Below are 19,578 nucleotides of genomic sequence, written 5' to 3'. Positions count from 1 at the left end.
TTCGGTCTTCCTCTTTTCCACTCCCAAGTTAGCGCATGCCTCGTGATGTAGTTTGATGATTTCCACAATGTATGTTCTATCCACCTCTGTCGTCTTTTCCTAATTTTCTATTCAGATGCAAGCTAATTTATTCTCTTGCACAGTGGGTTGTTGCTGATGTTATCCGGTCAGCGGACATTGAGTATCTTGTATAGAAAATTGTTTATAAATACTTGTACTTTTTTTGGTGATGATTGTAGTAGTTCTTCACGTTTGAGTTCCGTACATTAGAACGGTAGAACAGCAGAACTCTTCCTTCTTATGGTTGACTGGATTATGAAGATTTCGAGATCTAAGGGAAAGCACAGAATATATTGTGCAGCTTGCATGCAACTAGTCTATTTGGACTTTGCTCTGAACTTCAATCTGGCCCTTCTACCTCATACACGCAAACAAATGCAGGTCAAGACAACCAGTATGGCAGAAGCCTATGAATCAACATGCCTCGACATACACTAGGGAAAAAAATATATCCTCAAATACAACACGGAGAACACCAACCCAATCACGCTTGATAGAGAAACTTTGGAAGAGTTGGAAACTTCCATCGATAAACAAGGAGGATCCGATGTAGGAGTATAGGCAAGAATTGGTAATGCAAGGGCAGCATTCCTACATTTGAAGAACATATGGAACTCAAACAACTGTCAATCAATATCAAAGTCAGAATCTTCAATACGAACGTCAAGATAGTTTTCCTAGTTGATTTTATATATAGCTTCACATCGATTGACGCTACGTTTGTTAGTACAGCAAATACAGTACACTACATTTTCAAACCAATTTTGCTCATTTGTCGCTTAGACGGAAAAATAGTACACGTTGTTACTGTTTACTGATAGAAGTAATATTAAACACAGTTCCCCGCTTGGTTAATAAGAATAAAACAATGATATTCGATAAATATGAAGAATGTATTGTTAATTCGATTATCAATTTATAACTGAACATTGTCTTTTATTTCAAGACCACTAGTCATTCTTATTCTCTAGTTCAATAATCTACAAGTTCTTTTTATCATTACATTCCTCATGATTGCCCTAAAATAGAATAGAAAGAAAACAGATTATATTAAACAAAATGTTTTACTAGAATGATTCACTTCTGAAATTCCTTCACTAATTATTTAACAAAGAAGTTCGAAATGTTATCGAGTAGCCTCTGTAACAAATTCAGTTAATTCAAAGAATAGTAGTTGGTAATATAATTGAAAACTAGATCTACTAAGTTGTAGTTGTTATAGATCTGTACTTCAGAGTAATCTTGATCGGAACTCAAACACCTTTGAAATGAATTGACTATGAAAATAGCCTTCGTAAAGGATTGTTATAATTTAGAGGGAAACTAGGGACCAATGATTGTTGAGTAGCCGTTCCATCTCAGTTTGGAATTTCACAGAAGTCCTTATCCATGATCCCTTACGGGATCGAACCCATAATTTTCAAGTTTCACAAAGAACATAGTATTCTTAAAAAAGTCGATCGGATCCATATTTTACAGTTTTAGTGACTTTGCTATGTGGTAAGATTAAATAATTCTTTAATTTGATAAATCATGACTTTTCACTACATATTCACAGAATTCACCGTAAGTCCGGTTCTGATTAATCTAATGCTTAGCTTTTGTTTGTGATAAAAATTAGCTGCAAATTCTATTAATCTTCACAAACTCTCCGTCGAAATGAATTCATCAGTTAAGTAGTTATACTTTGATTGTTAGTGAACAACTTGAAATTTTTGGTAAAACTATGTCAGTCACGATTAAAATCGATAATTGTTACTATGGCAATGGTTCCCGGTGAACGCGAGGAAGCTCTGAAGGAGCCAAAGGCATTCCACTCAGAATGTTCCGGAATATCGACCTGTAGTTTCCCTATTGGACATGTGCTGAAAACCACTGAATGCCGATTGACTGACTTCAATGATCATTTCGTTTTTACTAAAAACTATTAATACCCAAGAGTTTTTGTATCATACTGGACACTGTTCGAAATACGATTCCTTCCCACTTGTCTTCTGTCTTCTAACTTGACACTTGGACGGTCCAATCATTCGATTGCTTAAGTTGTAGCAAGAATCCAAGCTCTAGACGTAACAGTTAACACTTTTAAAAGTGACTCAAAATATCACAAAAAATGTTTTGGGTGTTGTGTGCATACATGTCTTCATGGATAAATACTGATCAATTCTATTTCTCTTTACTGATATTCAAGTTTTTTTTCAATATTTTCAAAAGACAGATAGTTTAGAAATTTCGAAAAATTTCTGGAAATTAAATATATGTTATTGTGGTCTATGCTACTTATGTCGACAGATATAAGTAGTATGTAACACCAATCGGTAGTGGAAACCTAACAACAAAAGGCTATGAAGGTCAACTTGAAGAAAACAGAAATGGAATAAGATAGGAGTTATGGATCTTAAGAATCATACTGAATATGAAAGACAAACGATTGAAATCTGTAAATGAAGTATTTATTGTATGATTCTCATACTTTACTTTTGATTGTTCCCACCCGTGTTCTTGTTCACAACATTATCACTCAAACAGAACTGATATAGCCTAACTCAAGGAACTAGACAACACAATGATAGGAAGTGATGAATTATTTCACTATTCAAACATTCGTCTCCATAACAAACTATACTTAAGTTCATTCAGATTTATTTATACGATGATAATATTTAAACTGAATTATAGACAATTGATTTGATTCAATTACTAATGAGTTTGTAGGTATCAATGTCAAGGTTGAACTTGATAGTTTCAAGTTCGTTCTGTTCTAATTTACGGATGCTAAACGTGGCTATTAAGAGTACAAGATACTCGTGAGTAATTAGTATTTCATTACAGATGTCTCAGAAATATTGCACGCATCTGCTGGGATCACCAGGCAAGTAATAGTGAGGTTAGACGCAGGATATTAAGCAATAATGGTTAATCAGATGATGAGGTTATGAATCTTCATCGCCTGAGATGGTTGGGCCACATGTTACGTATGTCTGAACACCGATTACCACGATGTGCAATGCCGACTCGTGTTGGCCATGATAGTAGATGCAGAGTACTTGGTTGGGGTCCACGCGATTATCGTAGCTAATGATTGAAGACTGTGGGTGACATGGCTCAGAATCGATTACAGTGGTGTAGGTGTATAAACTCTCTGTCTTACCTTAAATCTTGAAACTAAAATTACTTTATACCTTTTGTTCTAATTCTTTCTTAGACACAATCTTTCCTTTATACTTTTCTATCATTGAAGTAACTACTTCCATGAATTTGGTGTTGATCTTGTTGTGCTAATGAGGTATGTCAACTTGTACCGATGCATATATGTGCCTGGTCCTACGTTGTAGCTAAATGACTGTTAGTTTCAAATAAATTGAGAATTGAGTAGAAAGTTAATAATAAATGTATTTCTTTGTTATATCACAATGAACAGAGAAATTGCATTCCTGACGTTTCGTGATTTGATGTAAGCTGCTTCTTCAGAGTAAATAAATAACCGAATTCAATTAACATAAGTTGAAACTGTTTCCTCTGCATCATTTAAACTTGTGTTAACTGAATTTGGTTATTTATCTACTCTGAAGAAGCAGCTTATATTAATGTACGAAACGTCAGGAATTAAATTATTCTATTCATTGGAATATAACAAAAAATATATCTACTACTAGACAATTAATTATGCACACTGCTGAGGAGTCTCATACTAAGACGTAAAGGCCGTCCAGTGCTTCCGGGTTTTTCATGATGATCTAGCTTCAATAAGAAAAGATAATTAATTCATTATTATTATTGAGATCAGTAATAATGATAGTATGCTAACTTACTAAAGACGTGGTAAAGGACGCTGTTTCATTTTGGAACGTTTATTATCTGATAGTTTTGATGTATTTTCTTCCATTTGATCATTTGATTGTTTATCATCCGACTTTAATTGTTGTTGTTGTAAACGTTCAGCTAAGGCTGTTTCATGTTCTTCCCGATCTTTTTCATACCTACCAAAAAGATACATTAATATCAAATCTGTTTCAATGTATAAATATTGTGGTGTGTTCTACTTATATCGACATAAGTAGTTTATAACGCTTGTCAAGAATAGATGTCTGGTAGCAGAAGGTCAAGAAGATCGATGAGGAAAGAACGTGATACGATGGTGATGTTATGACTTCTGAGATGGACGAATTAGTTGTGAAACTTTCATTGTTCTTCCGAATAACATTATAACCACTTACTTCAAAGTGAAATGAGCTATTAGAATTTATTCATAATTGAATAATAGCTTATTCTGTTGACCTTAAACATAGTCGATTGTTATTCATAACTATGTGATTGTTGTTAATAAGTTCGTTTCGATTATTTTCTGTCATAACTTAAACTCTGACTTGAGAATTGTTGAGAAGAGGAAATACAAAACAAAGAGCTGAAAGATCTTTAGTAGCTTGGTCCTTTAATTAAAAATCAGTCAATAGACTTACCGAAATCGGTTAAATCTATCAGCCAATAAGAGAAAACATAAATGAAGATCAGGTCAGAAGAGGAAATACCTGAAACAAGCCTTTGTTCAATCACGCATAAATTCTAACCACTCACTTCTCTTTATAGTACTAAGTAATAATGTTATTTAGAAGAACAATGAAAGTTTCACAACCAATCCATCTATTTCAGTAGTTACAACACCTCCAGCATTCCTAACCTGAGTTACAAATATTCTTCATCTCAAAATCATGCGACAGTGATACACTTTTGAGTTTTACTATTTTAATTCTGTTAGACTATTTTAACAGTAAGTTACTGTTGAAATGAGAATTCGCTTTTATAAAAGAAATAAAGAAACCAATCACAGCAATCAACCAGATGAAACGATCTGACAATAGTAATAGACTGAGCCACAAATTTTTTTTAATAAAGACTTTACTATTTCAAATATTCTCTTGCTTCCCGATAATTTATGACTTGTACTGTCCTAACGTGTTCCAAACACGTTTATATCTTCATAGTTGAAATCACCAGTCGATTCAAGCTAGACCACCATTGGAAACTTGGAATTATTAGATGGCCGTTTCGTCCTAGTATGAAGGTCTTCATCAGTGCGTATTCAAGATCCCACCCACTCACGGGACTAGAACTCAGGACCTTCGGTCTCATGCGCGAAGGGTTAACCTCTAGACAACTGAGCCGGCGTCTAACAAATTTAATGTCAAACTTTAATCAATCCATGATCTTGCGCAAACGCTCATCTACATTTGTTTATTACATGCCTGATTGTCATTATTTAAGCATCTAAACAAAATTCATGAAGGATATAATTACTTAGTGCATTTTAAAATCTGGTTTTACTCTGATTTTGTATGGAAAGAAAGCACATTTACATTTAAAATCAAATTGATATACAATAATTCAATAAAAATATCACATACATTTCATTTAACTGATGACTTCTATCTAAAAGTTGACTAACTGCCATATCTGTAGCTTCTTCTTTTCTTGTTTTCTTGCGACCTTTAGCTTCAGTTATCATCTCATCAATTTTATCTTGCTGCCTAGCTGATTCCGATGTGAATCTCATTGCTTGTAATTTCATTTTCTCCAGAAGCATTTCCTAAAGTTAAGAATTTGATCGAAATCACTTCTACTACTAATCTTACTTTTAAGTAATACATTTGCATGTTGAAATTATTTTCTTTCTTTATTTATTGGAACACACAAATGTTGGTAAAAAGGGACACTAATTATATATGCTTCACACAAGTCACTTGATTTGTATGTGAGCTGTGATACTGTCCGGGTGCCCAGACCGTAGCAGGTGGTTTTCTTAGGGGACCACACCCGGAGACTTTGACCTAAACGTCTGATCCACAAGGCAGTGGAGCAATGTCAGGAGATACAGTCTCATAGCAGCCGGTAACCAACAATTTGTTCATACACTATTTATTCCTTCAGGATACTGAAGCCCATGTGCACCATTGGCTTGGGATCCGGTTAAAGCCCCAGACATTCGCTTTTCGTCTTCTCAATTTCGTAAACAACATCCCCGCTGCGTGAAGGCAGTGAATAGGACTTCCCTGGCAGAGGCTGTATACGCGTGGCTATGTGGGAGTATTTCGATAGGGGGAGCTGACTCTCCCCACTCCCGGCCGTACCAGGGCATTTGGGAGCAAAAAATTGTTTTAAATTTAAAACATATATGAAACAATGATGAACGATTTAGAATTTTACAAAAATTACAAAATTAAATTAGCCAAAAGAATGTCAGTGAATTTGTTTTCTTACTTGCTTACTTACTTAGTTACTTACTCCTGTTACTCATAATGGAGCATATGCCGCAGATCAGCATTCTCCAACCCACTCTGTCCTGGGCCTTCTTTTCTAGTTCCATCCAATTCTTGTCCATTTTTCTCATGTCTATGTCCCTTTCCCGGCGTAATGTGTTCTATGGTCTTCCTCTTTTCCTTTGACCTTCAGGATTCCATGTGAGGGCTTGTCTTGTGACGCAGTTGGGTGCTTTCCTCAATGTGTGTCCTATCCACTTCCAGCGCTTCTTCCTGATTTCTTCCTCCGCTGGGATCTGGTTTGTTCTCTCCCACAGTACGTTGTTGCTAATAGTGTCCGGGCAACGGATCTGATGTATTTTGCGTAGACAACTGTTAATAAACACCTGTATTTTCTGGATGATGGCTTTCGTAGTTCTCCAGGTTTCTGCCCCATACAGTAGAACTGTCTTGACATTTGTATTGAAAATCCTGACCTTGGTGTTGGTTGACAGTTGCTTTGAGTTCCAGATGTTCCTCAGCTGTAAATATGCTGCTCTTGCTTTGCCGATCCGCGCCTTCACATCTGCATCAGATCCACTCTGTTCATCAATGATGCTGCCCAAATATGTAAAGGTTTTTACATCTTCCAAATCTTCTCCGTCAATTGTGATTGGATTGGTGCATGCTGTGTTGTATCGGAGAATCCCGTTTTGTTTTTCAAGGCTAACTAAAAGTGTTATTTCTAACATAGCATAGGTTTTTAACATAATTACTCATTTTTATTGAGATTATGAAATGATCTAAGTTAGGAAATCATTAAAAACCTGGAAGCACTTGATGGTCGTCTGATCCTAATATGGGACTTTTCAGTATTACTCACTGATAACCCTGTAACCGGAGATAATAACCGGTTATAATTTCCTACTTAATAGTTCTATCGGTACGACTCATATATTCATCTCGACCAAACATTGTGTTTTTTAAGATTATCAAGCATCTATATGGTTTTCCTAGAACATTTAGACCCAGAGTACATCCTTTTAAGTTAACGCTCTTGGTGAAAAATAACTTAAGATATTTTTGATACAGTAGACTCTCCAATTCCAATCATCATTTTAATGAAACATCCGCTGTTCTCAACAGCAACATTATAAAAGTTTTGTGAAGTGATTTGTGGAGATCATTGTATTGTTAAATGATTTTCATTACGGAGTGGTATTAGTCGTGATAATACTAGATACTATAGAGCAACTAGTAAATATTTTGTCTTAGTATGAGAATCCTAGGTGGTGCACACTTATAACACCACGAAAGGTTTTGTGTAACAGCAGAGTTAGTTCTTTGGGCGATCTCATTACATTTGAATAAATGAGTTGATCAATGCTTTCAACTTAGTTCACTTTTGTAAATTACCGGAACAATCCACTAGTGATCATAAGTGATGATTGTCTCAAGCTTCACATGGATGAACTTTACTGATGACAACTTCTCATAACTTCGGAAATTCATCTTAAAGCTTGTCATTACTAAACATACAGTTATAACTTATTCAAAAGGTTTACAGAGCTTAATTGAGTTTGGATATCGTTTTCCCCATGGATTAACATCCACTAGATTATTATTGAAAATCATAAACCTATTAGGTCAATTCAGTAGTGTGTAACAGATAAACGTCAATCAGTAATGAAAATCACCTCATACAATTCGATAATTCTCATAATTCATTTCGTTACAAATAAAGTTAACAGATAAGAAAGAATTAATAAAGATCAACTAATTGACAGTTAAAGTAAACAAGGTAACAAGGGGGGAGAGGAACAATTTTACATCGTATAGAAAGAATAAGAAATTGTCACGTTATCCTAGGCCATAGAATGACTCAAGGATTACCAAGGTAAATTCAAGGTTACGATAAATTGTTTTTGTACACATATCGGGGGCGTAGCCCATTGGGACCTCTCTTAGCTGATGTACTTATGTCATATGTAGAAAATATGACGAACGAGCTCATTAGTGAAACATATTTATACAGAAGATACATGGATGATATACTAGTTATATGTGATAAAGATTTTGTGGTTTCCCAGTTATTACATAAACTCAATGGCGTTCAAAACAATATTGTAACGTTTTTTAATGAAGCAGAAAATAATGACCAATTGGCCTTTTTAGACATACTTTTAAGTCGAAGAGAGGATGGTACTATAGGACGGTCAGTTTATAGGAAACCAACTTGAACGGGACAATAGTTAAATTCCTATAGTTCCTGTCCATTGCAATACAAGCGAGGCTTGATTAAGTGTCTCTTTAATAGGATTCAAAGAAGTTGCACTGCTGACACGGTTGAAAAAGATAAAAAGTTGCTGACTGACACATTAATATCAAATGGTTATCCACTATAGTGTATTAATAGGTGCAAAAGTCAGTTGACGCCAACATATCTCGTTTATTCGGTTCCAAAGAAAAAAGTTTATATCTATCTATCTACCATATAGAGGTGAATCCAATAGCATAGTTTTAAGACAGAGATTGAAAGTAGCCATCGAGAAAACCTATTATGCTGCTAAATTGGTCGTGATTGAAAAGTCTAAGCCCATGATTCCAACTAGACGTAGACAATGCACAAATGACTACGTCACATCCCATTGCATTTACCAATTTACATGTTTGTGTGGACACATATACATTGGGAGTAGTAGTCGAATAATGCAATCAAGGGTCATTGAACATGTGCCTAGATGGCTTCAAAATCAATTAGTGTCAAATGATCAGATCAGTGTTGGAGGTAGACAACCATGTTTATCGATAGCGAAACTTATAATTGAAACGCGGCACATAATTGACATTAATACAGCTTTTAAAACGTTGTATAGAAATTGTCAAGGACTAATTCTCAAGTTTATTGAAGCCTTGGCTATTCGTAAATTTAAACTCCCCTTATGTGTAGAAAAATAATTTGTCGTAACCTTGAATTTACTCTGGTGATCGTTAATTCATTCTATGGCCTAGGATAACAATTTCTTATTCTTTCTATACGATGTAAAATAGTTTCACTCCCCCTTTGTTATCTTGTTTACTTGAATTTTCATGTCATTATCCTTTATTAATTTTCATATAAAATGCCCTGATAAGTCATATATGTTTGACCAGATTGTTCGAAATGTATAGCGCAAATACATCACATTTTTCAGATCAACTCCATCTTCTCATTGTTCTATCGAAATTTATCAAAGAGAGACTCATTACTTTAGATTTTAAAAAAAAAGAACCAAGAATAATCATAAAAATGAACTAACTTGTTCTCTTTTAGCTGCTTCACCAAAATCGTCAAATAATTTCTCTTTCAAATATAAACTTGCTTTTTTATCTTGTTCATGTTGTGGTAATTCAGGAATTTGATTTAATTGAATAAGAGAACGTTGTTTCGGATCTTTTAATGATGTACTATAATGTATTTTATAAAACAATCATTATAAAAAGTATAAGATTATTAAATGATGACTGAAAAACTTATGGAACTATCAGTATAGGGTTGTAGAGATTATTAAGTTTTTGATTGAGATCATGAATTGATCGATGTTAGATCACCATTGAAAACCTGGAAGCACTGAACGGCCGTTTCGTCCTATTGTGGGACTCCTGCGCAGTACGCATCCACGATCTTGCTCGTGGGATTCGAACCCAGGGCCTTAGGTCTCGTACGCGAACGTTTAGCCTCTAAACCACTGAGACGGCTAGCATCCGATGGTGTTAATGTCTAACCTCATCCAATCCACGAAATCGCTCAACCAACTTCCATTGTAGATATTAGTCTCTACCCGACACATATTAGCTCCACTGGTCACGGCTTCTTACTAGAACTGCGAGAATTTTCTCACGAATCTAGTCACTAGTGAACACATGGTAATTATCAGTATGGGGCTGTGGAGATTATTAAATTGTTGATTGAGATCATGAATCGATTGATGTTCGACCATCAGTGAAGATCTGGAAGCACTGGTTTTCAATGGTGGTGGAACATCAATCGGTTCATGATCTCAATCAAAACTTTATAAAACTGTTGTCATATCAGACTAGATAAGGAGAGGTTAGTCATTACTCAATTAGTTCAGTGAATAAAGTACCGCTTAGCTTATTCATTGGTTCTGTACATTTCGTCGGCAGTCGTTTATCTGATTTAATGTTATGCCGTGCCGTCCAGTGGTAACATAATGTCAATCACCGGTTGTGTTATAGTAGCATAACGTGGCAAATAAAAAATTTATACTTTCCCATTTTATCAGAAAATAAAAAGAATACACATTAAGCCAACGTCTATTGATAAATTCCAGGTTTATTAGTAAGATCAAAGGGTGTATTTTTCTTTTTTCTTCTTCTTCTTGAGTATCCATTATTATTGACGTGTATAAAAATATCCACTCTTCTACTTTCTTTGTCATCATCTTTACGTATAAAGTGCATATCTCAATGAAGTTTCGTCCTCTGAATCGGATGATCTAGTCATGAAGCATTCACTATCCTTCTCGACAATATAATCAACATAGTACGAATAGATCACTTCTACCTGCCCACAGACTCAATAAAGAATGTATTTTTCAATGTATACACTTTCATGATGGTGAATACCATTTGTAGCTTAAGTGGATAATTTTGGTTAAGTAACATGTTATGAGCACAATTGTGTAATTATGAAATATTGATTATTTTTCTGGACAAAACTATTCACAAAAACGTCAAGCAGAAGTGATCTATTTGTACGGCAACATTATAATTAATGGACGAACCAATCAAACATAAAATAATGCGTCTCGAACTTTCGCACAACATTCATTCATACATTTGGCTAAACAGCATATCGGCATTATAGGTAATGTCAATTGGTAATGAAAACCCTAAATCTATGTTTTAACCCTAAGGATCACCTATAGATCATAATCCTAACTGGTTTATAACCCTCATTTAGTCCTATTTAATAGGTGTCCATAAGTTATAAATATATGATTGATTGACATCATGAACTGATTGATTTTAGGCCACCTGGACGGCCGTTTCGTCTCATTGTGGGACTTTTCGGAAGTGCGCGTCTACGATCCCTCTCATGGATCGGTCCATGATCTCGATCAAAAACATAATAATCTCCACAACCCCACACTGATGTATATATATATATATATATATATATGAAAAATCGAAATTTATGTAAATGAAAGCTTACACTAAATTTGCGAATTTACCAGACTTTTTAATTCTGGTAACCCTCTGATCTCGACTAGGCTTTATTTCTCTAAAAAGAAAAGAAAAGTGAGTATGAAGAAATCAGTCTTACAATTCATATAACATAAATAGATATATATATTCGGAATTTCTTAATTTCACTTAAGTAGCTGAATAACAAAGATGAAAAGGGATTTTTTTCTTCCGAATCAGTCATACTCCTCTCTATCTTTTTCTCTATGAATGTTTTACTCAATAACCGATTTATTTCTATTTCTACGTTCTTTCTGATTGCATTTCATTCTAACTTTAACATTTTATCTTATTATATCATACTGTAATGTGTGCTACTGATATCGACAGATATAAGTAGTATATATCATCAATCGAAAATGAAATGTCTGAAGACAGAAGGTTAAAATGATCGAAAAAAAGAAGAGAACGAGAATAGAGAATGATTAGTGTAGAAACGAAGAAACGATGAATTCTGAGACGATTAACTGACATTTTGCAAATGAAGTATTATACTATATGGCTCTCATATTTTACTAAGATGTTCTACAATTCTGTGTTCAAATACATTCAGTTGTGAGATGGTGGATGATCTGGATGGAGTCCTGTTCTCTGAGCTGGATGGTTTTCTCATGGAGTTTTCATCGTTCTTCTGAACGACATCATCAGCACAAACTTCAGATAGAAGTGAAGTGTTCGAATTTTTCATGTGTTTCACAGCTTGTTCTGTACACCTCGACGTTGATTGGTTCTTATTGACCTTAAATTTGTCATTGTTTACTTCTTTGTTTTGGTTGTGTCTCCCATTGGTTACCAATGGGAACCAACAGAACTCCACCCAAAACATTCAATTGTCCCCAATTGTGTTCTGTATCACTACAATACAATTATACTTCAAAAATAAATTCAATAAAGTGAAAACTTTTCATTGAATCAATCTTCTTCCATTTTATTCTTTATATCTCGTAGAGTATATTCTTATTCTTTCCGCAATGTATAATATTCAGTGATTTGTAATTGAATATGAATTTATCTTGTTAATCTACATTATGTCTAAATAAGCATATCCCATTCAATGAATATGATCTGATCTATGATGGATTGTCTATTTTAGGTAAGAATTCATTTAAGTGTTGAATTATCACTAGTACAAAGAATTATTCCATAATCTTCAGATTATATCATACTCAGAATTACTATTTAGTAACTTCGAAAATGTTATGTAAATCTTATGTAAACCCAACATGGATTTATTTTATGAGACGATATGAGATAATATTGTATTATAATTGATGGACACTTCGGTATGTTGATGTAATATGAGGTTTTATTGATAAAGATGGTGGCTTGTTGTGGATGCGGAAGAATAGACCAATAATTATCATGTTAAGTCCAATGGTGTCCTTGGACTTTAAATGGACATTTCCTATTGGTCGATATCTGTTCACTTGTTGAATATTGTACAAAATGTTGTTTTCTATTTTTATGGTACGATGTGGTATGCTTGATTGGTATATAAACAAAGTATGTTTGAAATATAATGATTCATATCTCAGAGGTTGTGACTTGTGTTCTGGACTCAAGTGACTGGGCTAGACAGGGAAGCGAGACCAATAGAGACTCTAGGCTGTCCGTACGTGTTTACGTGTCATTGAATCGATCGATAAGTACGCTGCTCTCTAATTTTCCAGTCAAGGACACAACAATTAGCACAGGGTAAAAATCGACCGCAACTTAAAGCCATAACATGGCTAGAAGTAGTCAACAGGAAACCATGGACCTATGTGTCGTACCACTTGGTACTCGTCAGCAAGGTGAACCTGTATTATTCTTGAGAGAACTGATGCTCCCTGACAGACTCGATCCCGTGTCACCGAGCTTTACAGTCAGAGATGTTACCACTAAGCTATCCGGGCCGCACGCAATATCGAGTCACTTAGACTGGTGGCCACATAGCAACTTAGTCGATAGGATTCAGTCTACTTTAAGAAGGGCCTGACATACATGACATTGATCACCATCCAGTGATCAATCAATTATAAACTTATGGACATTGCTAATTTCCTAATAATTGGTTTAACAATATTCTATGAATCAATGTATTAAAAATATTCGAGGATTCCTAATCGAAGGAATCCAGATTTAAGAATAGTATGAAAAAAAATACAGATATTCGTTGTTTCCTACTTTTAAGAAAGCGTATTAACCAGTGACATTTGATAATAAATCAATTAATTAGCACAATAAAACCATTATTCTATCGTACCATGTAACACTGTGGTGCATGCTATTTATGTTGACAGATATAAGTAGTATGTAGCACCGATTAGAATTGGAATGCCTAGCAGAAGAAGATTGCAATGAAGAGAACAGGAAGCAAACCAGAGAGCAATCGAAATGACAATGGAATTAGAGAAATAATGGAATGTGTAAGGGACAACGCAAAGAAGAAGTGCAAATGATGTATTTAATGTAGGATCTTCAAGTTTTATTAAGCTACTGTGTAATTCTGTGTTATAAAATAAATTTGTTGGCCCAACCAAGTTTTCGTGCACTACAACACTAGTAACGATACAAAATGATTGTTTTATTTATTTACGTACGAATACATAAGCAACTGACAATCATATAATATTCATAGTTTATGTCATTGACTTATCTTAAGTAAACAATTACTGTAAATCAAAAAGCGCTAAACAGTGATTTCATTCTTGCATGGAACTCCTCGTTGATGTACGTCCACAAGCCGGAGGGGATCGAATGGAGAACTCAGTTTTTTAGAGAACCCTTAACCTCTATACTACAGGCTTGACATCCAATGGTGTGTACGTGTGAATTCAAGTAATTCGCAATATTAATTGATCGTCTTTCATTGACTGAAGTAGGTAACTCCACTAGTCACAGTTTTTCAACAGAACTTCAGGAGTCATATCTTGAAGTTAATCACTAATGAGCACATACCAATTAATATTAACACTAAAACTATACTACTTATTACATAATATAACAATACCTTGTCGATTTTCCTAAATCTTTTCTTTCTGTCGGTAATTTAACACGATCTTCAATAATAGGACTGGTCTCTTTTGATCGTTTCAAATTCCCAATGAATACGTTAGCAATACGTGCTAATTTTTGCCCAATTTTTGTTGTGGTGTCAAATGGTAATGATTTTTCTAATCAAGAAAAAATTAAATTAAATAATAAATGAATTTGAGATGATGGAGAAGATTTGTAGCTCATGTGGATGATTTTGATGAAGTTTTGTTCTCTGAACTGGATGGTTTAGTCGTGGAGCATTCATCGTTCTTCTGAATGACATCATCAGCACAAACGTCAGGTAGAAGTTTATGCAGATGATATAGTTCAGAAGAACGATGAAAGCTCCATGACCAAACCACCCAGCTCAAAGAACAAAACTTCATCAAAATAATAAATGAATTGTCGTTGATCAATTCCTTGAAGAAAACAGGTACATTTTGCTAATAATTGCTAAATATCAAATACCCTTTGGACAACTAACAGAATTGTAGTTTTCATGTTAATAATCTATCTGTGTAAAAACATTCTTTGGTTTTAAAACTGATATATGATTGATCACTGAGCTCGAACATACAAGCACTTAGACTATTGACTATTAAATATGTGATTTCTCCACCACCCCCATCCCCACCCTCATCTGTTATTGATTTCTATTCTCGAATCACTAAGTCTGAGTGCTCATAGTTGTATTAATTATTGGTAAGCTTAAACCGAAAGCGAGGATAGGAAGCTATTTAGGATGATTGTTCAACAACATGGATATTTATAATATTAGCGCTAATTATCAAGACGTTGTAGTGTCGGTTATTATGTTAAGCCCATATACCTTATTATACCTTTCGGACAAGCCAATCTATTGATTCTACTTGAGTCACATTTTGACCTTGTTAATTATTCACTTATCAATCTTATCCCGTTCAATCACAAATCTGTAGCTTATTTTTATATGACTATAAATATTGATTAACGCTTGGTTAAAATGGGTTTGGTTCACGAACCTACTCCGCTGTGTGTCATTTCACTCTGCTCTCTTCTCTTCGCATCTTCGATATTTTGTCTGGATCAACGATTGCATGAAATATACGTATTCAAAATTAATTCTCGTATTTGACTTATTTAATTCCGTTATCCACTAACGCGACTTAAGTTGATGATTATATACGAGGATTGACGATATGTATATCTCAATGGCAATCAGAAACGATCTCGCTGGATTTAAAACTTGGGCCACTAAAGTGGTGAGCCCGTCACCCGATATGAATGACGACAAAATAAAGGGGCCCCACTAAAAGGTTCCAATAATTTACTTTAGTTAAATGAAAGGCTAGTGTAAATTTGCTATATTAAAACTGGTAAATATATATGGCATTTAAGGTTGTACTAAAAATGTAGTGTCAGTAGATTAAGAATGAATATAGCTTCAAGTATTGTCTTATATTTTATAAAACGGCATTTAAATATCAAGTTCAAGCCAATAAGTATTGTTTACAAACTCGATTTATAATAACCAGAGAAGACTAGAGACCATGTAGACAGTTGTATTGTTGAAGTTAAAGACGTAAAAAAGAGTGAGTAACTGTCAATTCACATAGGATTGAATTCAAGACCTCTAGATCACACAACCGGCAAGATGATATTCAGTCAAATGAGTTAACAAGTATTAAACAAACCATTATGGATAATTTGCGTGAATATTTCTATTTGGTATTTAAGACTGCAATTGATCAATCCCAGGTAGGACGAAATGTACGTCCTGAACACCATTGTCAGACAGCGTCCAACACTATTTTTAATACTCATAAGTGATAAAAGTTGACACATGATAATCAGACTTACATAAATCGCACCATGATATATAATATCTTATCGCTTTTCACTTAGATTTAGTTTACTGAGTTTGAGAAATATGAACTTCCTGATATGTAGATCAAAAAATTTTTAGCGATAATAAATGTTCCATCAAAATTTAGCTTCTGGAGTAAGCTAAGAATTTGGATTAGGAATCGACCCGTGGCCAAGTTGAGTCTATTCGATGACAAAGGACTAAACATTTTCAAATATAAGTTCTTAGTACTCATTTTTGTATTAAGTAGTTTGACAATTACGTCAAAACTTACCCTCAACAACCTCAGTTTCCACATCAGTAGATAATAATTCATTTTTAATATTTGCTTGAAGGTTATCCAAATCCTCTCTTAGCTTACCATATAAGTAAAGTGTGATTTCAGACTCTCGTTCAAGTAGAATATCGGATCCATGAAGGAAATCAAACTGAAGAACAAAATAGAGACCAAAGAAATGTGCAATTAGAAATTAATGTAATTCGAAGAAAGCAATTTGATTTATTATGTGGAAATAAAATAGCCACCTAAGAATATTTGTAAAAGATAAAAACCAGTCATTACCAGTCAGCCATCATCACTGATCAACATTGTGCAGATGTTTACTATCACTGATAATCTCGAATTATCATTACTACACGCTATTGCAGGGATTTTTGATATCCTTTTCTGTCACTGACTCGTCTTAGAGAACCACAGGAAACAGAGGAGCACTGGACCCCTCACACGATCAAGCCCAAGAACTTCAGATTTATTGACGAGCGTTTAGCCTTCAAAGCATTGAGTGGGGTCGTGAATGTGTATAGTTAAGAAGTTCCATATTGGGGCGAAACAGATGTCAAGCGCTCCCTAATTTTCACTGGTTGTCTAACAAAAATCAGTCTGTGATACAAGCTATAAGCTTATATCAAATAGTCACGGGTTATTAATCAGTTTTGAAATGTCTAGTCCCCAATAATCATAGAAATCCGTTGATCAACTCGTACACTTTATTCAGTATGTAGTCTTCAATACGATTTAATGCTTAAGCTTTCCTGTCGAACGTTTATATCTATTGAAGAATTACAACGAATTAATAATTCAGGTACTCACTATGAATTTTGTTAGTTTTTAATTAATTATGTCATGAAAACCTACGTTAATATCATTGAAATTCAGAATAAATTCCAAAGCTATTGAGTGGGTAACTGCTAAGGTAGTTCAACTTAGCTATAAAAAATAAGAATATAGATTCTCAGTAATAATTAATATAAAGCATTAGGGCAGTGTTTTTTCCAATACAGCAATTGTGTAATCCTAGTCTTAACAATGGTCATAATACTAACTGTGAATACAAAATGCTACATAAAAACTAAGAAACTTTGTTGTCTGATATACCGACCCTTAAAATAGAACTAACCAAAAGCATTAAAAAAACACATCACTAATGTGAGATCAGTCAGTAAGTCAGCAACAACGCAGAACTTCGGACGTACATACATCAATTCATGTCGACATACCGCATTAGCACAGAGATGCAATTGTCTATCCCATAGTGGTGGGAGTAGTACAAGTATAAGCAGTAATCGAAAACATTAGGGTTTGAAGATGTCGTTCAAAGAGTATAATGCAGTGAAACAAATTTGGAAAGAGAAAAAGAGGGTAAATGAAGAATTCAGAAGGTTGGAATTTTGGCGAACACACAGAGTGGATGCACCTGCACCACTGAAACGATTTTAAGCCATGTCATTCAAGGTTTCTAACCATCGATTGCTATCGTCATGCGGATCCCAGCCAGGTAGTCTACACCTAACAACATGAATTTGTGCCATGTTTTGATCTGGCCACCACTACCTTTCTTCCAATCTACTCCTACACCATGAAACACTGCATGTCGGTAGTTTGGCATACGTAACACGTCTCCCAGCCATCTCAAGTGATGAAATTTCACTACTTCAACAAATCTGCCATCTCTACTTGATGTGAGATAGAATAATACTAATGTAAGCATTAGAATAAAATGTAAAATACAAATGGATTATTGTTTGAGTCAAAGATCGATCTCCATCACAATACAATTTTGATCGTTTTGTATAAATGATAATCCAACTAATGACAATCATTCAGTATACACAATTCATCATTTCACTCTATAGTGATTAAACATATCAGATCTTTACTATTACCTGACTACAAATGTAAATCCTTTAAATCAGTGTATGACAATATTACCAAATCATGTCTCTATATAGAAGTCATTCAAGAACACATTGAAATATTACATCCCCATATATAGTAAACAAACAAACAAAAAAGAACTATTAACTGACCTGTTCAAAAACTGGCAGTTTTGATAAACGATTTTTAATTTGTAAATCAGTGAAAGGTCTTCGTCTTTCTAATTCAGTCATCATCATATGTATTTATCACATATACATGTAGATTATAATTATAAAATAGGATTCTTTAAAGATAAACTAAGATAGATAGAATACAAATTGGATTGTATACGTATAGTTACAGGTTGATCATGTATTTATACAGAGAATTAAACAACAATAATACAATCAATTAAGAATTAGTTAAACAATAAAATAACATTGAAATAAAGAATAGAATATCAGTTATTTACTTTACTCAGTTCAAAAGTACAAGTTACTATGGTTACATAACTATTAAACGTTTTTATATAAGATTCTACTGTAGAAATATATATGAAGAAACTGATAATAAACAAAGATGAATGGTGGCTAGTATTGGAAACCAGGACGCATGTTACGTCTTATTTGGGACACGTCAGCTGGATGTACTTGCATCATAAAGTTGATGTTCACTCTGGGAATCGAACCCAATACCGTTCGTTACAAACTGGTTGATATATAAGCTTATAGCCTGCATCACAGGTGGCCATCAGGATTCAATAGTTAAATGGATAATGTGATGGTGTTTGAAGAGAATGGTACTGGGTTCGAGTTCCAGAGTGAACATCAACTCTGAGGTGAAGTTACATCCAGCTGAGTCCCAGATAGAACGAAACACTCGTACTGGATTCCACTGCTAGCCACTATCTATTTTTGCTTGTAAAGCTTGTGACTTAATGCAATACACACAGTACGCATATATGCGAATATGAGACTGATCAATTGCAGTCGTAAACATCAATGAGAAGATTCAAACAAACAATACCAAATGAA

The 19,578-nt window shown here is 34.3% G+C and overlaps 1 protein-coding gene across 2 annotated transcripts; it reads right to left on the bottom strand.

The window, feature by feature from the left end:
* Window positions 1–934: 934 nt before the first annotated feature.
* Window positions 935–18,801, bottom strand: MS3_00008382 (uncharacterized protein; the record flags this gene model as incomplete). 2 transcript variants are annotated; one of them, XM_035732341.2, is made up of 8 exons in its annotated part: window positions 935–1,079; window positions 3,873–4,040; window positions 5,463–5,644; window positions 9,593–9,740; window positions 11,512–11,580; window positions 14,536–14,698; window positions 16,682–16,835; window positions 18,715–18,801. In XM_035732341.2, coding segments are annotated over 8 exons (972 nt in total). In that variant the 3' UTR covers window positions 935–1,078. The 2 variants fall into 2 exon arrangements, with proteins under 2 accessions (XP_035587549.1, XP_051065337.1); XM_051216735.1 differs by lacking the exons at window positions 9,593–9,740; window positions 11,512–11,580; window positions 14,536–14,698; window positions 16,682–16,835; window positions 18,715–18,801 and adding an exon at window positions 5,691–6,104.
* Between the last annotated feature and the right edge of the window lie 777 nt (window positions 18,802–19,578).

Source organism: Schistosoma haematobium, chromosome 6 (genome assembly GCF_000699445.3).
Source record: "Schistosoma haematobium chromosome 6, whole genome shotgun sequence".
Taxonomy (NCBI): Eukaryota; Metazoa; Platyhelminthes; class Trematoda; order Strigeidida; family Schistosomatidae; genus Schistosoma; species Schistosoma haematobium.
The sequence above is the reverse complement of the archived record's forward strand: the minus strand, read 5'-3'. Positions and strand labels throughout refer to the sequence as shown.